This window comes from Canis lupus, chromosome 1, assembly GCF_048164855.1.
Source record: "Canis lupus baileyi chromosome 1, mCanLup2.hap1, whole genome shotgun sequence".
NCBI lineage: Eukaryota > Metazoa > Chordata > Mammalia > Carnivora > Canidae > Canis > Canis lupus.
The window spans coordinates 120027538-120045393 of NC_132838.1; the positions used below are offsets into that span (position 1 = coordinate 120027538).

Here is a 17856-nt window from a genome sequence, read left to right on the forward strand (position 1 = left end):
CAGGCAGAGGGAGAAGCAGGCTCCATGCAGGGAGCCCGACGTGGGACTCGATCCCAGGTCTCCAGAAACTGCTGAGCCACCAGGGCTGCCCCAGAACCCCTCTCTAAAATGCACGTGGGGGGGGCGGGGGGCGGTCGGGGAACAGCTCCTGACAGGCCACCAGGAGGCGGGGCCAGACCAATTCACAGGTGTGAAGGGTCCCAACTCAATCCAAAAGGTACCCGGTTATCCAACTGGCTACTAAGTGCAGATTCCCTAGCTGTCATCCCCGCTCCCTGGCTTTATGGAAACCCATAGACTTCTTTCTTCTTTTTTTTTTAAATTGGAGATTTAACTTTATTGGAATAGGTTTTACCAGAAGAGCTCACTTGGGGGCATTTAGAAATAGTCAGTAGTTCTTAAATTACTTAGGGCAGCCCGGGTGGCTCAGCGGTTTAGCGCCGCTTTCAGCCCAGGCCGTGACCCCGGGGGTCCCAGGATCAAGTCCCGCTTCGGGCTCCCTGCATGGAGCCTGCTTCTCCCTGTCTGTGTCTCTGTCTCTCTCTCTCTCATGAATAAATAAAATCTTAAAAAAAAAAACTTAAAAAAATCACTTTAAAAAATTAGATGTTTGTTAAGTATCTGAATAAATCAGTTGAGAAGTGCCACCGGCTACTCTAAGGGTAAGATCTGGTGTCTTGGAATTTCAAAAACAAATGCTGAAGGTGTGGGTACAGCTAGGATTTGATTCTGCATTTCTACTTATACAAAGTGTTTTTTTTTTTTTAAACATTTATTTATTCATGAGAGACACAGACACAGGCAGAGGGTGAAGCAGGCTCCCTGCGGGGAGTCCCATGCGGGACTCGATCCCGGGACCCCGGGTCACGCCCTGAGCCAAAGGCTCAGTGTTATTGTTTTAAGGTTTGGTTTTAACTGGAAATCATGCCCTTTGTAGCTCACTCCCAGGCAAATGAGACGCAGAACTCGTACCTGGAGACGCGGCTACTTAGGCTCTTGCTCTGTTTACTCCTAAGCGCCAGTTAGAGCAGCGGCTACAGGTTAGCCCCGCGCGGCCTGGCCGCCTCTGCCCTCGAGCTATTGTCCCACGGGATCCCGCTCCGCCCGGTGCGACGAGGACAGGCCCGCGCTGTCCGGCTCCCGTAGCCGAGCTGCCATTTCCCATCATCTCCGAGGACTTCTGTCCCCGCAAACGGCCGGCGCAGGGCACCTGCTCCAGGGTGGCGCCCCCCCCCCCAAGCGCAGCCCGCTCTCCTGGGGCCCGGGGGGTGGCATCCGCTGGTGCAGGGCAAGGGTCGCTCTCGGGGCCTTGGTGGCAGCTTAGGTCAGCAGGGTCTATGAACCCAACGTCCTGGCGACAGTTATGTTCTAACGCTCTCTCTCGGATTGTTGCCTTTTTATTATTTTGGCGGGGAGCAAATACTTTTTATTTTTTAAGACAAGTACACCCCAAAGACTCCCACGGTGCGGCCAGTGCCGGATGCCATCCTGGGCCGCCGTCTGCGCTCCTTTGTGGCTGGTCCCGACTGCAGCATCCTTCGTTTCACCCTCATCACCGAGACCCTCACGTTATCCTCTAAAGAGGGCGACACGCCATCCTTTCTCCGGAGTGACCTTCACTATCCCTAGTTACCCGCGCCGGATGTGCCCTCCTTCCGAGCTGGCGTGCCCTCTTCACTGTGGCCATCAGGTCACCCCGACCCGCAGCGGGAGTCTGTTCAGTGGTCCCTCGGCCCCTGTCGCAAGGCCCACAGGGAGATGTGGGGCTCCCGTGCTGTCCGCACAGCCGATCACGGCTCCTTCCAGCAGAGCCGGGAAACTGGAATTCTGCGCCAGGGGACCCAACCACGTCCTCACTTTGCCATCTTGAATCCTGGGATGACTATTACCGTTTTAGATGAGATGTGAATTGTCCGCAATATCCTAGGTACCGAGAAACAGGTTTGCCTTTTGTGGGGTATATTCTAAGGGACAGGAGGTCTTGAGTAGCCTTCCTCAAATCACAAGCCAGCCTGGTTCCTAGGTCCCCTTCCAGGGCTGCCCTAAGGACCTTCGCTACCACGATTTATAGGGGCCCTCTAATCTCCAACCCCCTCGCAGTCAACGCCAACTGAAGGCACCGCTGTCCAGCTCCTAGACGGCCAGGCCCTCTATGCACGCACGTGGCTACTCACCTTCACAACCACCCAACGAGGTTGCAGTATCACCATCTGTCCTACTGATGAAGAGACACGGGCTCAAGAAAGGCACAAGGTCTTACTCAAGGTCACGTGGCTTGGAGCCAAGTTCTGTCCACAACTGCGTCACGACTTGACTATGTTACAGACGATCTCATCTGAGCCACTTAACTCCCCGAGGCAGCTATTAGACCGGCAGCTTTACGTCTCAGAAAACAGAAATAACTGAACTTGTAAGACATTAAAGAGGGTAAAGCCAGGCTGTGTTCCAAAGCGGCGGAGGCAGCAGTACCCAGTGCACGTGCGGCTCTGGCGGGCTGGCGCCCAGACATTCCTCCCCGGCTTTCGGATGGGACGTGGTGACTGCTTGCCTGCCCGCGACGCAGAGTCACACTTATTTTTTTCCCCTGCTATTACAAAGTTTCGTTTCGAAGACTGTCAGGCAGTGCGCTGGAGCTGCTTTATCAGCATTTGCGTACTGAGCACAAGGTGGCTCCAGCTGGGCACAGATTTCTGAAGAGCCTTAATTTAGATTTTTTGACCTATACGGTGATGCTCTGCATGGACTCCATGATCAGCATTCTAGAAAGACACTACCTCACCAACTGTGTTCTCATGCTTCGCACCAGAGAAGGGCTGAAAACAATGAAGGTAACCTTGAAACCACTGGTTTATTTAATTATTCCGGCATGACTGTTTTTTTTTTTTTTTTTTTTGTACAATGGTAGCTGTAGAAGAAGATCAGAAATAAATACAGCTTAAGATTTGAACCACGTCCTGCTGTACTTTTTCTCAAGCCTGAAATAGAATTTTCTAACACCTTTTGTGGTTGGAAATACTGAATTTAAATAGGACTGCAGATATAAACAAAAAGAGCAAGATGTGGATTGATGTGCCTATTCTGGTAAAATGCAGCCACACTATTTCTGAAATACAGATACAAAAATTGATAAAATGACAAGTAGAAAATAGGAAAATCTGGTGATGTGTGCTGCAGTGATAATAGGTCTTTAAATAACGCTATTAGATACTAATAAAAGACCTGAAAAATGAATAGCTTATGTGTTGAGGGTCTCTTCAGGTCACAATTTTTAAGATTAATAATTAAAAAGCCTATTTCATTATCACTGATATCTGTGGGAATGACACGGATAAGTATTCGTTTTTCTTTTTGACAAGGGATAAAGCTGAGAAATCAGAAAGATGAACTAAGTAGGGGAGTCTGAGCTCATGGGCAAGGATTCATTTTCCTCTGATCTGTGTTAAGTCCAACTCCATCTACCTAACACGCACTGTCCTTTCCAAGCAAAGGACCCAGGTACCTCAGTAATATGGTGGAAGTCCCCAACTTACAGTTTTGCAAACTGTTATGCAATGGTGCCTTTACTGTCTGGATTAAGTGGTAATCGGTGTAAATGTGGTTGAGTTAGGAAGCAAAAAGAGAGCAACATTTGAAAATTTCGGTAGGTAATGGTAAGAATTCATATTAGACGCCTAAAATTAAACTCTTTAATTTGAAGGAAGATCTATGATCATCTACTATTGTAAGCAAACCAGACACAGGGAGGGATTACCCATTATTGGCAAAAAAAGTAGACAAGAAAACCAAGTATGTTATAATCTTACAAACACTTATGGTTCAAACTGGAAAATGTCCCACCAGAAAATGAGGTCTAGTCTCCAACACAATATACAAACTGGGTTTTGCTGCACAGTTGGACTCTGGAAATGGGTCAACCACGTTACTTATAGTCATTTGGATTTGAAGATCTAAGCCAACCCACACTACCTCAGTAAGCCTGTCATGCGCCGCCAATTAAAAACTTTTCTAAGAACTTACAAGGCTGAAAATGTTCATTTTACATCTTTGCTGACTGATTTAGAAGAAATCTAGTAAGGAAAGTACTGTGAGACTTTTTCTTCTCTCTGCCAGTTTAGTGAACAGATCTACACTAAGGCCAACTACAACCTCCTTGAATTTGGCTTTAGACTCAGACCAACGATTGTCTACCACAAAGAGGTGCGTCAAAGTCTATTTTCTCTATATCCTGGATTGTTCAATCACTTGTCCCCAGGATGAGTGGATTAGATCCCACGGTTACCAGGTTACCCGGTGCACCAGTCAGGCATGCAGGAGGTCCTGCCCCACCAGCAGCCGAAGTGCCCACAGCATCGAAGGGGTGGAGTAGGAAGGGTACTGGCAACACTGTAAGGCTGTCAGGATGAAAACAAGATAATACTTTTTATAGCAGCATTATTTAATCGTGCACTGTTATTTTAAACAAATTGTGCGTGGCTTTAAATAGCAGAGATGATGAAATAGGTTAAAGTCATTAATTATGGATAAGGGCTGTGGAAGAAAAGGAAGACTTTATAAAAATTAGAGGGAGAAATAATACGATTTAGCTAGAAAACAGTGCTATAAAAAGCTTTCTCTATAAAAAGCTTTTTTTTTTTTTTTTCTTTTTTTTCTGGTAGCTTTCTAAAGCATGGATCAGACCATTGTTCCAGCTCAGAAGTCAGCCAACTTTTTCTCTGGAACTATTTACTACAAACAAAGAGTAAGCACTTTGGGTTTTGTGGGCCATACGGTCTCTGTCACAACGACTCGACGCTGCTGTACCTTGAAAACAGCCACGTGCCATATGGAAACCAATGGATACGGCTTTATTTACAAAACCAAGTGGCAGGACAGTATTGAAGCAAGGGCTGTAGTTTGGTCTAGACCAGCACTGTCCAATCCAAAAATTACATTAGCCACACGTGTAATCTAAAATTTACTAGTAGCTACACTAGAAAAATAAAAACAGGTAAAATTATTTTAATAGTGTATCTTATTTAACCCCAAATATCATTTCAACATATAAGAACTATTAATAACACACTTTACTTTTTTTGTATTATGTTTTCATAACTGTTGTGTGTTGTACATTCCTAGCATACTAGTCAGATTTCAGGTTGCTCAACAGTCACATGGGGCTAGTGGCTACCAAGGTGCAGCATCTCTTCTAGAACCTCCATGCTGGGATGTCCACAATGAATCTGGTTTAGTGACAAAGTATTGGCATTTGCTTCTTAAAAGGGGATGAAATTATGTTGCCACTAGGGAGCTAGGACAAGGGATTACAGCTATTGGGAAGAAGTATCTCGCCTCAGACATGTTAGGTTGAGGTGGCCCAGGACTGCTGGGGCACAAGTGGGTACAGGTGAATGATATTCAGGTTCACTTGTCAATCCAACAAACAAGTCTAATTCAAAAAATATCTGCTATAGACCACAAAATGACCCAGGTGTGAACACATCATTGTAATTTCTGGCCTTCAATACAGAATACTAGTAATTGTCATGAACACAGCTCTGGGCTTCAGGAACGGTCACTGTATCAGAACTGGAAGTGTATAAAAAAGGTGATCTGGAACATAAAATGAAGAACCGTGTAGCAAGGGGAAAGGAAAAAACACTTCAAAATTAGATTGGATTTTTAAAATGATTAAAATGATCTAAGCGCTTTTCCAATTATTTTTGTGTAATAGGGTTTAATGCTAGTTGGCAATAATTTAAACAAGTTACCGAAGGGTAATCTTAAGGCATAATTGTAAATTCAGGCCTTGGGAAGTTCATCGGCATTTAAACCTAACTTTCCAGGTGATCAAAATCAGCATTCCTAAGAAAAAAAACACAGACAGAACCTTTGGTAATAAAACATAGAGGCCAATGTTTTTAACAAAAAATTTATTACCAAAATACAATATTAAAGTCAATACATGACAAACTCCTGTAAAGCAAAATAAATTATTCTAACATTGTACAGTATTTCCAAAGGTAGTTAAAGAAGCACTATAGACCTTGCTTCACTGTTTGTTGAACAGATAAACTGTTCTACCATGAACACAATCCTAGAGTTTTAGGCTTTAAGGCATGCAGCTTGATGTGCAGGATAATTTTACAAAATGCAAATCATCCTATTTTAATAAGATACAGTGTCAGAATTAACTGTAGTCTTTACATGTCAGTGTTCCAGAAATTTTTAGACTTTGGCTATAGAAGCAATGCCATAGTGTTACACAATACTCATTTCTTAAAAAAATACATGTATTCATGTCCATGAATATCAAACTCAAATTTCTATTAAATATATTTTATAGAATATTACTTAGAGCACCTTGCTGTACAATAAAAAAAGATTAAATAAGTGTCTATGAAAACTAAAAATATAATAAGTCTCAATAGAGAAGCCTGTTGTCTTTGTCAAGCCAAGTACATTGTGGGAAGATACAATGTAAACATGGGTGCCCACCATCTGCTTTGTGAGAAAAGATGGAGAAAATAACAAAGCCACCAACAGCTACCTTGAATAGTATGAGAGATCTAGAACAAGGCTTCTGTCAGTGTCCCCACACTGCACTGGCTGGACACAGAACTGAAGTCCGCACGCAGCCACCATTGAGAACGCTGGGGCCACCAACCATGTTCTAGGCTATCAGAGGAGGAGAGAAAATGTTGGCCCCCTGGAAAGTATTACTTGTGACGATCAGAATGCGTCGTCTTGCCCCCTCCCCACCTTGGCCTCACATCCAGTATGTTTCTTTTAAAAACTATTTTTACTATCTTAGAACCATAAAGTGTTTGAGCAAATACTATGAGCTTTACAGGGCAAAAGATCTACTACCAGTAAGTAAAACGTTATGCCTATCAAGAGAATTCCTGCTGATTATTGTAATACCTATCTCTTCTACAACTAAACTTGCATACTTAGCCTTCATTATTACTTTTAGAAATGTTCAATTGTTCTTGGTAGAGACACTGTTCACTTAAGGCTTGCCGCAAAATGGCAACCAGAAGGTACAGAAGGTCCATGGTATATGGTTCCTCCTATAGCCGTAGAGGAGTTTAGGGATATTTTAGGGTAGAATCAGACGAACACTGAAAGGTTTTGAACTTCTGGGTTAATATTTTCCTCATGAGTTAGGTAAATTTTAAGTCCATGATTCTAAATGGAAAATTTTAGAATCAAAAGAAGTCGTTTAGGGAACTGAAGGTAATTTAAAAATTTACTATTGATGTTTTTGGGATTTTTTTGGTTATTAGTATTTTCTAAATGATTACATGCAATTAAAACCAAGGAAACTTTATAAAACAAAATCCTGCTACTAAAGGTTGTTAATTTTCAGAGTGAGTGATAAAAATGGAACTATTTAGAATATTTATTTAAATTTGAAATGAAATATAATTGTGTTTTAATTCTGAAAACAAGAAAACATATAAATCCACATGCAGTGAATCTGGATTATATAATTTAGTATATATAAATTCGTTTTATCTTTTTAAAGACCACTTATCAGAAACAGAGTAACTCTCATAAATAAATTAAAGCTACCTAAATCAAACAGCTGCGAAGTTACGGTCAATTCTGTCTGCTTAAATATCATCATCAAAATGAGATTTAAAAAAAAAACTAAACAATTTCAAGTTTCAAGATGGCCTGGCCCCACCTAAGGAGTTCCTGATGCTATCTTAAAAGTATTATTAATTTATTCAATCCACACCTGGACTTCGGGAAGGGAATTCCTTCCTAAAATGTGTCTGTAGAGTATTCCATTCAAAAAATTCTGTTTTCAATGTCTTCTGAGTTTATCAGAGTCTACAGCCTCAGCACTGGAAGGTGTTAGACATCAGGTTCGGAAAGAGCACCGTGAAGATGGTGCACTGTGTGGCGCACGGGCCTTTAGACTTGTACGCAGGATTTACTTTGACAGAATGATGCAAAAATAAATGATCAGTACTACAAAAGCCAAAACAAAAATAAAAACATCCCTGCTCTCTTCACTTTGAAATACATTTATAATGCAGAATGTGGAATTAATGAGAAGATGACATCTATTTGATGGCGAGTTTTAATGTGGAAGCACTGGTAGTTAACTCTCTGTACGTCCCACCGCGCACTAACAGGATGGAATACTCTACATGGGAGAAACCCTGCAGCCTTGCCAAATGTTGTTGGTTATCAAAAGCTTTATAAACAACCTGAATTTTTACTATAATTTAGCCACATCTGATTATACCTCTTATGCTAAGTACAACTAGATTGATAAACTCCAGGAAGTAAAATCTCAACAGCGGTACTCATTTTAAGGGGCTTTTGAATTTCTCCCCTCTTCCCTCAAATGATTTTTATTTAAGAGAGCCAAGTATTTCCAAGGTCTGATGATCAAGTGCAAATTTTCATACTGTGTTGGTTGAATAGACCTTGGCGGTAACACGCTTGGTCTAGTGTAGGAGACAGGATTATGAAGCCTGTGTAGCTGCGGAGAAAATTGCAGTGTTCTGTCAAACACTTGCAAAGAGCCTCTGGGAAATGTGCTGTGCCAAAGGAGTCCCCATCCTCACGAACCTTCCGATTTGGTTTGAGGCTGGTGGGAATTCAACTATTTTCTCCTTTGCCCACAAGAAATTCACTGTAAACTTAACACACTAATTTACTTCCTAAATGCCTATTTACAATCTGGATTTGGATTCAGAGGTCTCTTTTTTTAAGAAGTAATGTATCTTAGATTGAATATATGATTAATTCCTACTGATCTGGAGAAAGGTTTATTAGGTAGATCATTTCAAAGCCCTCCGGTGATCTTTTCCTTGTTGACTCTGTTGGTCTCCCATCCAAGTACTAACCAGGCCCGACCCTGCTTAGCTTCCGAGATCAGACGAGATCGGGCGCGTTCAGGGTGGTATGGCCGTAGACTGACTCTGTTGGTGATCATGAAAACCCCTCAGGGAGTGGCCTCTCAGCCCACACAAGGGGCCCGTCTCTCTAGAGTTGGCATGTCCAAGCTCAGAGTGATGGAGAAAACTAAGCTTTGCTTAAGACTGTGACACTTTTGTAACAAGAAGGTTTAGAATAGTTCTGGAAAAGCTCTTTCTTAATTCTTTTGCTTGCACTTCTACACTATGATAAGCTTTGAATAATAAATACACTCAACACTAAGAAGAGGTAACAGGGCTAACACAGGGTTACATCTTTGCTTCCTCCTCAACCCACTTCCTTCACTCAGAATATTTAAATATCATTACCGAGTAAACATTAGGAATTTTTTTTATTACACTGCAAATTTGGTTCCAAAGTCACATGCGTCTCTTCCTCATAAACAAAAAAACAAACAAACAAAAAAAAACAAAAAACAAAAAACAAAACAAAAAAACCCCAAACCCAAAACCCAAACACCACACCAACTATTTTTTCTGTGCCTAGCAAGTTATTTGATAGCGCAAAGGTGAAACCGTGCTTTAAAGGATTTCTCTTCTACCATGTTCCTCTTCAAGTATTCAATCTAATTTGTGTTTAAAGCAGTGTTGTGGTCTTTGTTTAGGATGATGTTTACGATCTCACCCTCATGCTCTTTCATATGATCCAGGAGATTTTCTTTGCTGGTAGATTCGAAGCCACAAATACAACAACAGAAGAGTAAAACACAATACTCCATACTGGGAGGGGCCAGACTGGAGTTTTTTTCTAAACTGTACGAGGTATTACTTGTAGGGTTCAATTTCTCATTGTCGTTGGAACCTACAACTTCACCAGGAGCCTGGGAAATCAGCTCTGAGGAGGATATCAAATTTTCCGAACTTCCAGTGACAGGATCGGCTCTTTCCTCACTGCTGTTTAAGAGCGTCTTTGCAGGGGACCTCCCCAGAACTCTTAAAAATAAAACAAAACACACCAAATCCTGAATTGGTTATAAGACTAGCAGGTTTAACCCTACCTTTCGTTTACATATAAGGGAAGGGGTAGCGTCAGGTACCTGCCACTCTGTGAAATGGCATCATTGATTGCCTTGTTCACTTGTTCATAGTTGTAATTTTGGTCACTCGCATGCTTCCACATGTGAGACTTCAAAGAAGGAGGATGGCTGCATACATACCCACACAGAGAGCACCTGAAAGACACGTGTGAGAGTCAGAATGGTCCTGTAACATCATTTAAAGAATTATAGGGTTTCTGCAACAATTATGAAATTCCTTCCCTGGAAGCCATATGAGACATCCTGTTTCACTGTATCTAAGATGTTAGTGATTGTGAGAGACGTATTGATTTCAGAGGCTAAAGTGTCCTAGAAGAGATATCCTAGGATCAATAAAATTAAGTATTTTCTATTATAGAAAATTTATTAGAATCATGACAAACATCCCAGATTACTTTGGCTATTACAGTATTTGGAAAGACTTTTAATATAGTAATATACAAAATCTTTGCTCTAAATTTAACCATACACAGAAAAAAAATGCACAAAATCAATACGCTATACTATTCTATTTCTTAAGGCAAAAAGGAGAGTGCCTGGGTGGTTCAGCTGGTTAAGCATCTGCCTTTGGCTCAGGTCATGATCCCAGGGTACTGGGATGGAGCCCCACATAGTGCTCCTTGCTCAGCAGGGAGTCTGCTTCTTCTAATCCCTCAACCCCTCCCTCCACTTGTGCGCGCACTCTCTCTCTCTCTCGCAAATAAAATCTTAAAAGAAAGCAAAAAAGAAACTAAATAATTTTAACATGAACTTATTCCTGTTATTTACACATCCACAGAAAAGGGAAGTAGTCCGGAAAAGCACCCACAATTTAGATTTCATAAATAAAATGGTTAATTAATAATCTTTAAAAAGTTTCAAACATTTGTTTCACATAATTGGTTACACTCGGTAAAATCTGAACTGAATGAAATATTTTTAAAAAACGAATAGACTTTTTTTGAAGAGACACTTAGAGCGCACTTTTAGGTTTATCCCCTTGCCCCTGCACCCAGTTCCCCCTTAGTGTCACATCTTAGTCATCATCTCCCCCTCCCAGTTCCCACATCTTGTGTCAGTGTGGAAGATCTGTTACACAAATGTGAACCAAAATGGATACAGCATTATGAAGAAGTTGACAGTTTACACTAGGGATCACTGTTCTTGTTACACATTCTGTGTGTTCTGACAATGCATAATGTCATGCATCCACCATGACAAATCATAAAGGATAATTTCCTCGCCTGAAATACCCTCCGTGCTCTATGTATTCACCCCCCGCATTAATCCCCGGCAACCAGTGATTCTTTTACTGTCTCCACAGTTTTGCCTTTTCCAGAATGTCACATAGTTGAAATCATAGTACATAGCCTTTTACGGCTGGTTTCTTTCATTTAGCCATATGCATTTAAAAGTTCCTTCACGTCTTTTCATGGTTTGGTAACTCTTTTCTTATCACCAAATAATATTCCATTGTCTAGATGTACCACAATTTGTTTATCCATTTACCAACTGAAGGATATCTTGGCTGTTTCCATATTTTTTGACTATTATAAATAAAGTTGTTATAAACACATGTGTACAGCTTTTTGTATACATAGGAGTTTTCATCTTTTGGGTAAATACCTAGGAGCACAACTGCTGGATGTATGGTAAAATTATGTTTATCTTTTAACTTAATTTTTATTTTTAAGATTTTTGATTAATCTCTATACTCCACATGGGCTTGAACTCACAACCCAGAGACCAAGAGTCGCATGCTCTACCAAATGAGCCAGCCAGGTGCCCTGTAAATGTACTTTGTGAAAGAAATTTTTGTTAAATATTTAAGTAGAAGCCTAACGAATCAGGGAACTTATCTGAACTCTTCACAACAATAGGAGACATGGAATAATGAAGCACAAAAGAAAGTAAAAAGGCATAAGTAAATATGACAAATAGGCAAGGTCTAACTCACTAACTCATCTTCAACTTTATGATGGGTGCAACAGTATTAGCTTTTATTACATGTCCTGAGGCATCAGATCCAAGGCCAGTGAAGGGCCTTTTACCTCAAGAAACACCAGGCCAGGGCAGCCCCGGTGGCGCAGCGGTTTAACACCGCCTACAGCTCAGGGCGTGATCCTGGAGACCCTGGATCGAGTCCCACGTCAGGCTCTCTGCATGGAGCCTGCTTCTCCCTCTGCCTGTGTCTCTGCCTCTCTCTCTCTCTGTGTCTCTATGAATAAATAAATAAATAAAATTAAAACAAACAAACAAAAACACCAGGCCATTTAAAGGCGATAAATGTGCAATTCTTGAAAGAATTCCCATAAATTCAAACATAAATTATCCAGAAGATGTACAATTTTCATTAATAAGCAGAAAAATGCATCACACTCACAAGCCTGACAAAGATAAGTCCGCTAATGCCATTTTTGTATAGATGTGCAGAAATGGAAATGAACAAATTGAATATATTTAAGTACAAACACTCTGAAGAGTAATTCTGTTAAGACTGAAGAACCACACATCTGTGACCTTGTATTCTAGTTCTAGGGGGCTACCCTAAAGATACTCTCATTCGTGTTCACAAGGGCACACATAAAAGAATCATCACTGCAGCCATGAACAGTTAAAAAAAAGACGCAACTCACAACCATTCCTTTCCCAAAGGAATATGGAAATTAAATGGTTTATTTTCATATAAGGGAACATTATACTGTGCCTAAAATGAAAGAACGAGATGTATACTTATCACCATGAACCAATGTCGATAATGATCAGTGAAAAGAAAAAGCAACAGAAAGATTTGTTTGGTATATCATTTAAATAAATTGTGAAAATACCAAAACAGGTATGTGTTGTTTTTATATATATATATGTATACACACACACACACATACACACACACATAGTAAAGGCTTGAAAAAATGCTAGGAAATGATACATATTAGTATCAGGACAATGGGAAAGAAAAGGAGAAGTTTTAGCTGTTCCTGTTTTATTTCTTCCAAGTGTGGTAAGACATTTGAAAGGTTTTATCACTTAAAATATTTTAAAACTATTATCCCATTCTCTTTAAGACTTTATAGCTTGCATAATAATTTTATTACTGGCCACACAAGAAAACTAACCTTAAATCATCTTGTTTTGCCCATTTACATCTGAGATGTAGTGTTTTTTTTTTCTAAGCAAACTCCACACCCAGTGGACTCATGACCCTAAGATCAAGACCCGAGTTGGACGCATGACTGAGCCACCACGAGATGCAGCATTTCTTTCGACATATCTCAATAAATCCGTTTCACTAACATCTAAAAAGGGCTGGCAGTTGGTGATCACTCCCATCTCCAGGCCATTAAACTCAGTGTCCATATCTGACTATACTCGTTACACTGTGAGGGGAGTGTGCTGTGGGTACGGTCCTTGGCTCAAGTGTTTCTGGACTGATTCCTTGGAAGGAGAGACTGCCCTGCACCACTTCGGCCTGGTGTCCAGGTCTACAATGAGCAAGTGGGAGTCAAACAGCCAAGGCCAAGAGATGACCACTTGTTCCCACCTACTACTTTCACCAACACAATGCCTTTATGCATGTCAAATACTTACACGGCAATTTATAGTATACACATATTTATGTTTATATGAGAAAAGGAAATATACATAAATTCATGACTCTTCAGATTACTTGTCTCCTTATATATATTAAGACTCCTACCCTGAAATCTCGCCGGAAAATTCTGTATGCAGAATGAACCACAGAATGCTGCACATCAAAGGGTCCTCTGAATGAAAAGTCAGTCTTTATTATACAAGGAGTTTCATACTTTGAGAAAAATGGGTCAAAAAATAAATGTCAGAAATTGCAAACTTATCCCACGGAACATATCCAATGTTACTCAAAACTTTTAAAAAATAAGAGTGGTGAATTATTCAATTATTTTTTTTAAAGCAAATTAACTTTAGAATAGTTTGAGTTTTAAAAAAAATGTTTCTCCTACTGTTAACATCTTTTATTGCTAAGACATATCTGTCATAAATATGGAGCCAAAGTTGATATGTTATTATTAACTGAAGTTCATACTTATTTCCTTAGTTTTGTCCTTTTTCTATTCCAGAATCTTCTCCAGGATACCACATTTGGTGATCATATCCTTTGGATCTTCTACATTTTAACAGTTCCTCAGACTTTCCTTGTTTCTAATGACCTTGACAGACTTAAAGAATACTGGTCAGGTATTCTGTGGACTATCCCTCAATTTGGCATGTCTAATATCTTTCTTATGCTTAGACTATGGTAATGGGCTCTTGGGAGGAAGACCAAGGGGTACAGTGCCATTTTCATCACATAATACTGTCATAACATGACTTAACATTGTTGATGCTCACCTTGACGTCAAGTTTCTCCACAGGAAAGTTACTGTTTCTTATCCCCTTTCCACACTGCATACTTTGGAAGAAAGTCACAAAGTGCAACCCATATTTCACTTAAGGAATGGGAATTATAGTCCATCTCCCAATAGTAGACTATCTATATAAATTATTAGGAATTCTGCATAGGAGCTTTCTCTATTCTCATCCATTTATTATTCAATCAATGTCAGTCTGGACTCCCGGATATTTTTTACTTCGGGATATAATACTATATTATTTATTTTATTGCTGAAATCACTAAGGGCTCCTCCAGTTGGCTCCCAAGTACTGCTGACACACTCCATGGTTTTGTCTACTGAGCACTTCCCTTACATTCTGGCACTCAAGATGGTCTAGGCTTACTTATCTACCTATATAGATCAATCATTTCTCTAAGCCATTTCTCTTGTTCAGTTTTATTGGTATTTGAGGCAAAGATGTGCGTGCTCAATGAAGTGCCCCCTTTTAAAGACTTATTTATTGTTTCTTTTTGTGGGGGGAGCTTGTAGGATGGGGCAGGGGGGGGACAGAGGGAGAGGGAGAATCCAGGCAGACTCCCCACTGAGTGTGGAGCCTGATGTAGGATTTGATCTCACAGCCCTGAGATGATGACCAGAGCCAAAATCAAGAGTCAGACACTTAAATGACTGAGCCACTCAGGTATCACTGAACTGCTTTATTTCTAAAAATAACTCACTTTCCTGATTTCAAAAATCCTAGTAGGAAATTAGAAATATAAAAAAATATACAAAGAAAGAAATCATTTATAGCTTAACCACTAGATGTAACCAATATTATCATTTTGATGGGTGTTTCATAGTCTTAAAATACATATATTTATAAAATTGGGATCATACAGGTAACTATTTTATCAATATTCCTTAATATAACTTAAATTTTCTACAATAAAATATTTATGGCTGCACAATTCTATTCTTGATGGGACTGGTGAAATTCCATCCACAATTCCCTATCACTTTATGAAAAAAAATATAATCACAAACTTCTGGTTTCTGGTCCAGCACATAAGATTGAAGTAATTGATGACTTGCTGGTGGCTAAAGGTATACAATGGTAAGAGTTAAAACTGTGAAGGGATGCAATCACTGGGGACCCTCCACACTTTTCTGAGTTTATCTCCTGGAGTTCTATCAAGTTCTTGGTGAATGCTGGAGAAAAATCCTTCTGTTTTGGCAGATGGAGGGGTAAAAGAACTTCAAAACATGCCATAGCATTCTGTCCTTAACAGGTCTACCTGTAGGATGAACTATTTAATCAGAGCCTCGCCTGCTGGAGTTTCCTGAAGCATCAGTGGCCAGAGAGAAGGGAAATACCCAACTCCAGCCCACTCCAGCTATCTTGTCCCACCAAAGGTGGGGGACTGAGAAGTGCATGTAAAGTTCAATCCAGAGGCACAGACTCATTAAAAAACTGACACCTAATCACAGACTACTGAATGCTTCCCTTCTCCGCCCGTATTACACATTACTAAAAGCCTATTTATAGCACTGCCTTTTACCTAGCACATCATGCCTGGCTATCAAGAAAAAATTATGACATACTAAGAGGTAAAAAAAAAAAAAAAAACCCCAAAGTTTAAAGAGACAGAGCAAGCATCAGAACAAGACTCATATATGGTAGAATATTGGAATTATTAGACTGGTGATTTAAAACAACTATGACTGAGGCACCTGGGTGGATCAGTCGGTTAAGTGTTTGCCTTCGGCTCAGGTCATGACCCCAGGGTCCAGGGATCAAGCCCCATGTTGGGCTCCCTGCTCAGCAGGGATTCTCGTTTCTCCCTCTTCCTCTGCCTGCCACTGCCTGATTGTGCTCTCTCTTTCTCTCTCTCATTCTCTGTCAAATAAATACAATCTTAAAAAAAAACAATGATTAATATGCTGAGAGTGCTAATAAATACAATATACAATAACAGATGGGTAATGAAAACAGTGAGATGGAAAGTCTAAGAACCAAAAAAATGCTAGAGATAAAAAATATGTAACAAAAACGAAGAGTGCCTTTAATGGGCTTATTAGTAGACTGGACATGGACTTATTAGTAGACTGGACATGATTGAGGAAAGAACTTCTGAGCTTAATGATATCTCAGTAGAAATCTCCAAAATTGGAAAACAAACAGAAAGGAAACTGAGAAAAACAAAATATACAACCAAAGAAAGGTGGAACATGTATGTAACAGGAATAGAAAAGAAAAAGAGAAAGAAGAAATATATGAAATAATAATAATTGAGAATTTCCCCAAATTAATGCCAGACACCAAACCACAAGTCCAGGAATCTCAGAGAACACCAAGCAGAATAAATGGCAGAAAAAGTACATCTAGGTATATCATTTTTGAACTACAAAAAATAAGAGAAAAAAAATCCTGAAAAGAAGCCAGAGGAAAAAAACACCTATAGAAGAACAAAGGCAAAAATTACATCTGATTTCTCAGAAACCAGGCAAGCAAAAGGATGGAGTGAAATATTTCAAGTATTGAGGGTAACAACAACCAACCTAGAATTCTACAGTTAGCAAAATTATTCTTCAAAAGTAAAGCAGAAATAAAGACTTTCTTAGACAAACAAAAAAACTAAAGCATCTTGTTGCCTGTAGACCAGTAAGAAATTATCTTGCAAGCAATGTTTTAAAAAGTTCTTCAGGGGGCACCTGGGTGGCTCAGTGGTTGAGGGTCCACCTGTGGCTTGGTTGTGATCCTGGAATTGAGTTCCTCATCAGGCTCCTCATAGGGAGCCTGCTTCTCCCTCTGTGTCTGTCTCTCATGAATAAATAAATAAAACCCTAAAAAAAAAAATTCTTCAGGAAGAAGGAAAATGATACAGGCCAGAAACCTGAAAATACATGAGGAGAAAGAGTGTCAGAGAAGGCGGAAGAGTAAAAAGAACTCTCATTTTTCTTATTCTATTTAATTAATTAATTAATTAATTAATTTATGATAGACATAGAGAGAGAGAGAGAGGTAGAGACACAGGCAGAGGGAGAAGCAGGCTCCATGCCGGGAGCCCGACGTGGAACTCGATCGGGACTCCAGGATCGCGCCCTAGGCCAAAGGCAGGCGCCAAACTGCTGAGCCACCCAGGTATCCCTCATTTTCCTTATTCTTTTTTTTTTTTTTAATTTTTATTTATTTATGATAGTCACAGAGAGAGAGAGAGAGAGAGAGAGAGAGAGGCAGAGACATAGGCAGGGGGAGAAGCAGGCTCCATGCACCGGGAGCCCGACGTGGGATTCGATCCCAGGTCTCCAGGATCGCGCCCTGGGCCAAAGGCAGGCGCCAAACTGCTGCGCCACCCAGGGATCCACATTTTCCTTATTCTTAATTGAGCTAAGAAATAAGTTTGTTGGGACACCTGGGTGGTTCAGTGATTGAGCATCTGCCTTTGGCTCAGGTTGTGATCTCAGGATCCCAGGATCGAGTCCTGCATTGGGCTCCCCGCAAGGAGCCTGCTTCTCCGTCTGCCTATGTCTCTGCCTCTCTCTGTGTGTCTC

At 40.5% G+C, this 17856-nt stretch overlaps 1 protein-coding gene and 1 long non-coding RNA gene across 7 annotated transcripts in view; one reads left to right on the forward strand and one right to left on the reverse strand.

Moving 5' to 3' along the window:
• Nucleotides 1–628: 628 nt before the first annotated feature.
• LOC140608049 (uncharacterized) lies at nucleotides 629–4982 on the forward strand. The gene is made up of 3 exons (XR_012010002.1): nucleotides 629–2828; nucleotides 4111–4197; nucleotides 4656–4982. It is a non-coding gene; the product is annotated as an uncharacterized lncRNA (long non-coding RNA).
• Nucleotides 4983–5894: 912 nt separating this feature from the next.
• ZNF507 (zinc finger protein 507) overlaps nucleotides 5895–17856 on the reverse strand; it is a 39462-nt gene continuing 27500 nt past the window's right edge. For 4 of the 6 annotated variants that reach the window (XM_072782828.1, XM_072782820.1, XM_072782833.1 and 1 more), the window contains 2 exons: nucleotides 9974–10108; nucleotides 5895–9869 (listed from right to left, as the gene is read on the reverse strand). In XM_072782828.1, the coding sequence (XP_072638929.1) occupies nucleotides 9503–9869; nucleotides 9974–10108 (502 nt within the window). In that variant the 3' untranslated portion in view covers nucleotides 5895–9502. Of the gene's footprint in view, nucleotides 9899–9973; nucleotides 10109–17856 lie in introns of all 6 variants that reach the window. The other 2 variants (XR_012009987.1, XM_072782834.1) reach the window with 1 other exon arrangement.